This window comes from Syzygium oleosum, unplaced genomic scaffold (assembly GCF_021117445.2).
Source record: "Syzygium oleosum isolate NSW1041296 unplaced genomic scaffold, Sole_v2.1 Sole_v2.03, whole genome shotgun sequence".
Taxonomy (NCBI): Eukaryota; Viridiplantae; Streptophyta; class Magnoliopsida; order Myrtales; family Myrtaceae; genus Syzygium; species Syzygium oleosum.
The window spans coordinates 6956385-6963835 of NW_026607487.1; the positions used below are offsets into that span (position 1 = coordinate 6956385).

At 46.1% G+C, this 7451-nt stretch overlaps 1 protein-coding gene across 2 annotated transcripts; it reads right to left on the minus strand.

Annotated features, from left to right (window-relative positions):
* Positions 1-652: 652 nt before the first annotated feature.
* On the minus strand, positions 653-6961 carry LOC115687462 (ABC transporter B family member 11-like). Of its 2 annotated transcripts, none has more exons than XM_030613045.2 (13): positions 6875-6961; positions 5977-6332; positions 5663-5717; positions 5382-5557; positions 5018-5239; positions 4683-4921; positions 4064-4589; positions 3684-3957; positions 2644-3515; positions 2256-2522; positions 1894-2157; positions 1500-1793; positions 653-1184 (listed from the first exon to the last, which is right to left on the minus strand). In XM_030613045.2, the coding sequence occupies exons 2-13, from the start codon at positions 6319-6321 to the stop codon at positions 831-833; spliced, it is 3888 nt and encodes a 1295-aa protein (XP_030468905.2). In that variant the 5' UTR covers positions 6322-6332; positions 6875-6961; the 3' UTR covers positions 653-830. The 2 variants fall into 2 exon arrangements, with proteins under 2 accessions (XP_030468905.2, XP_056165457.1); XM_056309482.1 differs by lacking the exon at positions 6875-6961 and adding an exon at positions 6449-6824.
* Positions 6962-7451: the final 490 nt, after the last annotated feature.

Consider the following 7451-nt stretch of genomic DNA (forward strand, 5'->3'; position numbering starts at 1 on the left):
CTGATATTTAAAAAAAAAAAAAAGAAGCTGGCCACCGACCACCACCGCCGGCCAAATCTGTTAGCCGGCCAATCGTCGACGACCAGATCTGGTCGTCGACTAGCCTCGCCTGACCTCAAGCGAGGCGGCCTAAGGTCGCGCGACCTCAGGCGACTGCCGCCCGGGGTCGTGCGACCCCTAGGCGGCGGAGCCTTGGCAAGTTGCATTTTCGAAATGCAATCGGGTACTATTCATCGTCACTGTTCATCCTCTTCCCGAGCAGCTGGTCTGGCGGCCGACAACCGCCACCTGAGGGCTAGCACCCCGGCGACCGCCGCCTGAGGTCGCGCGACCCTGGCGATCGCCGCCTAGGGTCGCGCGATCCCCAGGCGGCGGTCGCCGGCTGCCAGACCAGCGGCTCGAGAAGAGAATGAACAGTGACGATGAATAGTGCCCGATTGCATTTCGAAAATACAACTTGCCAAAGCTCCTTATGAGCTTCATTCAGCCAAAGGTACTTTTTTTTTTTTTTTGGTCAGCAGCCAAAGGTACTTGGAAAGCTTTGGAGATGCAATTGCATATCCTCAAAGCTTGCCAAACAACTTTGCATTTGCTTAAGAGACTAGACCCCCAAAGCAGCTTTCAAATGCTAAACCAATCAGACTCGAAAAGAATAAATATCGATCATTCATCGAAAATTTTTAAAGTGTCCATTATTGTTCAGTCCAGGCTTCTCAATCAAGAAAGAGGTAGACCCTCTTAAGTACATATACAATCGTACCAAAACCATATTTAGGAACTAACCCCCAGAAAACAGACAAACACTTCGACCAAAATTTACATAAGTTTCACTAGGATGATGTGCCGGAATGCATGGCCACCAGGGAAGCATAGATACCATCCTCAATGTTGATCAAGGTCTCATGCTTCCCTTTCTCCGCAATCACCCCGTTCTTCACCACCGCTATCAGGTCCGCCCCTTTGATCGTGGACAGCCGGTGCGCCACCACCACCGTGGTCCGGTTCGCCACGGCCCTGTCCAGCGCATCCTGCACGACCCGCTCGGACTCGGCATCGAGGGCGCTCGTGGCCTCGTCGAGGAGCAGGATCTTCGGGGCCTTCACTATGGCCCTCGCGATCGCCACCCGTTGCTTCTGTCCGCCTGAGAGCTGCACACCACGCTCGCCGACCATTGTATCATAACCCTGCAGGGCATAAACTCTATTTCAGTGATTTACCATTACTCATTTGGACTGATAGTTCCGTTCCCACACTGTTGGAAGCAATTCTATTAATGTTTCATTGGGGAAAATCGTTCTACAAGTCAATCACAGAACGACTTCACGACGCGGCCGACCTAAGATCGCCTAGTTATTCATCACCCAATAGAAATATGTGATCTTGTCAATTTTCGGACTCTTCTGGTGGATTGGAAAAGAAAATATGATTCCTTTTTCACAAGTAACTTTTAGTCCTAGACAGGTACACGCTCAAGACATGAATGGCAATAGGAGTCTTACATTTTGTAGGCTGCTGATGAAATTGTGAGCATTTGCGGTTTCAGCTGCAGCGACAATCTCCGCTTCAGTCGCGTTTCCTTCTTTTCCATAGGCAATGTTTGCTCGGATCGTGTCGTTGAACAGCGCAGGCTCCTGGCTCACCAGGCCCATCTGCTGTCTCAGCCACTTCAGCTGCAGTTTCCTTATGTCTGTCCCGTCCAATGTGATGTGTCCTGAATCTGGACTGTAGAATCTCTGCAACAGTGAGATCACAGTGGACTTCCCGCTGCCGCTTTCCCCGACCAGCGCAACTGTCTGACGTTAGCATGTTCGGTGTATTCCTTGTTAGATGCTACACTATAGAGCTGTTAACATAATCACGTGGGAGCACTTCGAAGCCTAAAATGTGTCATACCTTTCCCGATTTGATTGCCAAGCAAAGATCTCGGAATATTTCCATGTCGGGTCTAGCGGGATATCTGAAGCTGACGTGTTCGAAGTGAATCTCTCCCTTGACATTTTCGAGTGATGTTCCGGAATTGCTGCTCGCATCGATTTTCGGTTCTTGGTCGAGGATGGCAAATACGGAAGCTGCAGAACTCTTCGCTTTACTAGAATCGGGGACGAGGGAAGTGGATTGAGACACCGACCACGCCGACGTAAGAAGAGCGAGGAAAACCTGGTACAAGAATATCCACATTAGCATGGACCTAGTTATGGCCTCAACTGTCAAATCATGTAGGTAATCGGAGTGATCTTAGGGAGAGGACGGAGTACACGAAAAACGGCGGCTGGTGTTGTCTTTCCATCTTCAACAAGTCGTGCTCCGGCATAGAAACTGACGGCATACACAGAATACAACAAGAAGAATGATGTCCCGAACCCGATCCCGCTTATCAGGCCCTGCTTTATTCCTGTTCTAATCGGGCCACGACATTTCTGTTTGTACAGCTCCATCACCCTATCTTCTGCACAGAATGAAGCCACTGTCCTAATGCTTCCCACCGCATCAGCCACAACTTCACTCGCTTCCTCGTACAGTTTCTGTAACCAATTTCGATTTTGTTATTTACTACAAGGGACCAATTAAAACGTTTTGTAGGTAGTCGCAAAACGGGTCTCAGATCATGTACAAGTTGTATAAAGTAGGGACGATTGGTCAAACCTTTGCATCAGCGCTAAATCCTTGCAGGAACTTCGCTTGGACAAAACCATTTGCCACCATCACGGGCAGCGATGCGAGGACTACAAGGGCCAGTTGCCAGTTCGCCTCGAAAGCAATAGCTAAGCCAGCAATGGTCGTGGCAATGTTCTGAACGAGCAAACTCAGAGCATCTCCCACTAAACCGCGGAAAGAAGCAGCATCTGAAGAAAGTCTCGCGCCTATTGCACCGCTAGAGTTTTCGCCTCTGTCAAACCAACTTATTTCCATGTAAACCACTTTCTCGAAGCACATGGATCGGACCCGCTGAATCAATTTACTGCCGGCGACCGCAAAGAAGTAGGACTTCAATGGTTGCACCAGCAGAGACACAAGTGCAAGAACGACAAACATCAATGCCCAAAACTGCGAATCTTCACGGAGTTTATGAGGCGGCTCATAGAAGGTTTTGATTATGTATGACAGCAAAACCCCGAAAATTGGCATTATCAACCCAGCGGCTATGGCGGCTATAGTGCCTAGAAGTAAGACAGGAATCTCCGGCTTGTTCAGCTGAGCCAGGCGATACAATGGAACGTCTGGAAGTGCTTCTGAAGGAGGAGAGCTGGAATCAGCTGGCACTGTGTCCTCAGGGCCTATCCCGGTTGGCACGCCAAACACAGAAAATGAGTGGCGGGAACTGTTTTCAATGCCAGATGACCCCTGACTCATGGATCGGATGAAGGATATGCGCCGGCTCGAATGTCTTCCCGAGTTCACTATTAGTTCTGACCTGTCTTGATCGGGCGGTGGACATTGTCCGTTGTTGACTTCTTGTAACCGTATAAGCTGTGAATACGCTCCATCAGGTTCCTTGATAAGCTCGGAATGTGGACCTGACCATTAAAAAAATAGTTACAATGCAGTCCTGAATAGGTGGTTAATACTTGGATAGCAGCATATCAAGGCTTTGATGATTGAAATGGTTATGCTAGAAGTAATGTTTTCAGACGTCTCAGGTAAGATATAATTCATAAGACTTTAAAATGATCAGAAACTCTAACCCTTCTCAACGATCCTTCCTCGACGAATCACGGCAATCACATTGGCATTCCTCACTGTACTTAAGCGATGAGCCACAATGATGGTTGTTCTGTTGACCATGATCCTGTCCAGGGCCTCTTGCACGATCCTCTCAGATTCTGCATCGAGGGCGCTCGTGGCTTCATCGAGGAGTAAAATTCTCGGGTCTTTGAGAATCGCTCTGGCGATTGCAATTCTCTGCTTTTGACCCCCGGATAGTTGAGTTCCGTGCTCACCAGCCATTGTATCTAGCCCCTGAACAGCAAGAGCTTGAAATGTCAAGGTTTAACAGACTAGTGCCATCTTGTGAGAAGAAGTAGGAGAAGCAAATCATCCTAATCAAAGAAAATGAGCCATGAACCTGGGGTAGTTTCTCGATGAATTTAGCAGCGTTGGCAAGTTTGGCAGAAGCCCAAATTTCTTCATCGGTCGCGCCGTCCTTTCCATAAGAAATGTTGTCTCGAATGCTTGAAGTGAACAATACAGGCTCTTGGCTCACAAGGCCAATCTTCTGCCTAATCCATTTCAACTGGAACTCTTTCAGATTGATCCCATCAATGAGCACTTCACCGGCTTGAGGGTCGTAAAACCTCTCGATCAAACTTATGACCGTCGATTTTCCGCTCCCGCTTTCCCCAACAAATGCTGCATTAGTACCGTATGCTATTGAGATAGAAAACCCGTTCAATACTTGTTCCTCAAGCCTCGCGGGGTAACTAAAGTACACGTCCCTCAACTCGATGTCCCCCCGGATATCTTCCAACATACTTCCGTTGGTGTCATATGAATCTATCGGCGGCTTTCTTTCGATAGCTTCAAACATCCGAAATGCAGCAGCTTGTCCGGCGGCAAATGCACTGAGGTATGGAGATGCCTGACCCAAAGACCTGAGAAGTAAAGCCTAAACAAATCAATCTATCTGGGATGAACAATTTGCCGAATCACATTCAATATTCCAGGGAAAAGAAGCAATTGCATACAGGGACCCGGTCAGCACTGCAAAAACGATGTTCAAGACAGCTCCTCCCGAGTATCCTTTCTCGAGTACCATTTTCGCCCCAAACCAGAGAGCCAAGGCGTATGTGCAAAGCATTATGAACGTAGCCACCCCAAAACCAAACCCCGTGGCTAAACCCTCTTGCACACCCGACTTATAAGCCTTAGTCAGTGATTTGTTATATCTGGCTATAGCGAGCTTCTCTCCAGTAAATGATGCAACCTGTAGAGGTATTGCCATATTGGGACATAAATCAATTATAGTCATAGCAAGCAAATCGAAAAGAAGGATAGTCCTACCCTACACGATTTGACTTACAGTTCTTATCGACCCGATTGTCTGTTCTACCACGGTTGCTGCAACTGAATAAGCTGCTTGTCCACTTGCAGCCAGTTTAGATATGATGATGGTCATAATCGCACCAGAGATGACGAGGGGTGGGATTGAAGACAACATGACTACGGTAAGTAGCCATCCCTTGGCAAAAGCTATGACAAAACCTGCTATGAATGTCGCGATCAGCTGTATAAACTTTCCAACCTGAAGCAAAGTGCATCAAGAATTAAGGGGACACTGTCAATTCCAAAACCAGACTGTTCAAGGCATTTATAGGTGAATTTGCCAAGGAAAGGGAGAACAAGAACAAGCCGACGATGTTTGACTTGTTCTGCTACATAATTACCTTCTCACCCATGGCATCTTGAATCAGAATGGTGTCGCCAGACATCCGTCCGATTATTTCGCCGGTGTTAATTTCTTCATCGAAGAAGCCAATGTCTTGCCTCAAAATGGTTTTAAGGTATAAGCTTCGTATCCGTGCAGCCTGTCTCTCTCCAGTTACCATCCAGCAGGCAAATTCTAACAATGACAAGAAAAAGCGAAGGCTCGTGCAGTTAAGCATCATATAATTCTTAAAAAAGCATTTGTTAAGGTTCACTGATGCAAGCAGCCCAATGCACTTACGCAAAAAAGATGCCACACCCGACCCCAGAGCCAAGTAAATGAACTTCAGACACACCTGAGAATTTAGACCTTAAGTCAATCTCATCAAGATCACTGAGCTATAGCAAAACGTTAACACGAGAAAACAATGAGAGCTTTTCTTGGTAAAACGAAATGCATTATAACAGTTTCTTCAAAATGAACCTCCAACTAAACTTTACATAGATAAACTAGACGCCAAGGAAAAATTGCAATTCATCACAACATTGAGCTTTACAATCCAGACACCGAGGGAAAGAATTCGCTCCATAAGTACAAACCCTACAATAGAGTACCTCGGAAACACCATGCAATACGAGTTTGTGGTTCGCACTTTTTCCAAAAGAATCGACGAGCCATCCAAAGAGTAGTGTCATGAGAGGCATAGTGACCCCATTTCCAGCGGAGCTGATTGTCCCAACTGACATTAATAGGTAATCGGTGGAATCCGCGAATGAGAAAAGCTTGTGATATGGCACTGTCAAGGCACGTTCCTGTTTCCTGGCGCGCCTTTTGGCATCTTCCAGACTGCCGTTTTGCTGCGGTGGCACTCCCTCTGAAATCACCTCTAGTGCATAGCTTGTTGGCACAGCAGCCTGTGGGATCTTCGCTTCAGAATCCATGCTGCTTTCCTCAGCCATATTGGCCACAACTGATGGACAAGAAGGTGTTGATCTCTTTCAGTAACAAGAAAATCAGCTGTTTGCATGAGAACTTGTATGAAAAGCTACCAGGGTGGTTCATGCCTTAATACAAAACTGGGTTTACCTTGAAATCTGCGGAAGTGAACTCTTCTCAGAAGCACGATGGTGCCAAATCAGTAACCAAGGAAGAGGGTCGAAACTTTAGAAGGATTGAGGTATATTTGGTCACCACTAATAAACTGCTTGTAGGCACAAAATGTGGTTTGATACAAGAAAACAGAGGAAATCATGCACTTAGATCAGGACTGACACTAAGACAATCAGTAATGCCTGATCGAAAGTTTAGAGTGTATGTATCAGAGAACAAAGAGATTCAGAAATTCAAGATCGACCGAACTCGAGGAAAAGGATCTCTAGAAGTTTAACAAGGATGTCCATAGTGTGCATTTCTGCTACAGAGAGTATCAGCGTACTCGGCTCTTGCTTCACGGAAACTTATAGTGACAGAGAGAGAGAAACTACTTCAGCAATGCAACAAAACTAGACTCACCAGAGCATCATGTGATGCTATCAACAGCGTGATGTGAACTTTATAGTGGACGGTTGAACTTCAGCAGAGAGACATTGTGAAGCTATCACAGTGATAATGCAGTTTATTTTTTAAATTGTTCTTTCATTTTCTTGGTTATCCGAGAGGGTGGTCCAGACTTATAATTGAGATGATTACGCTCAGAAATCAAAGTATCTCGACGACATAGATCCTCCAAATCACATCGATAAATCTCGAGCCAGTACTAGATGAATTTTTTGGCAAACTTCTTGAGCCAAAGAGATGGCATTACTTTTTTCTCTGCTAAAATTCAACCTTGTGAAGTGGCGTGACAACCACTTGCCAACGAACACATCATTATCATTTACGTCTCGCTGGGTCATATGATAATAGCTAACTCTACAACCATGAACATTTCATACTCGAAACAATCTGAGACCGGGAGATATTTATTGGTTGATGCAGATCATATGCTACCTACTCCATTCTGAGAGAGACTCTTGTACTGTTAAAAAATTCAAACATTTGGACTCATGTTGGAACAAACATCGTAGATTGGAATAAACAAAGTGATCTG

Bases quoted from the DNA above. Each gene is read 5' to 3' on its own strand.
- LOC115687462 (XM_030613045.2), bottom strand. From the start codon at position 6,321: ATGGCTGAGGAAAGCAGCATGGATTCTGAAGCGAAGATCCCACAGGCT. The intron at 5,558-5,662 runs GTAAGTGCATTG...TGTCATTGTTAG, and splicing joins GGGTGTGGCATCTTTTTTGC to AATTTGCCTGCTGGATGGTA. The intron at 1,794-1,893 runs GTATGACACATT...TGCTAACGTCAG, and splicing joins TGGCAATCAAATCGGGAAAG to ACAGTTGCGCTGGTCGGGGA.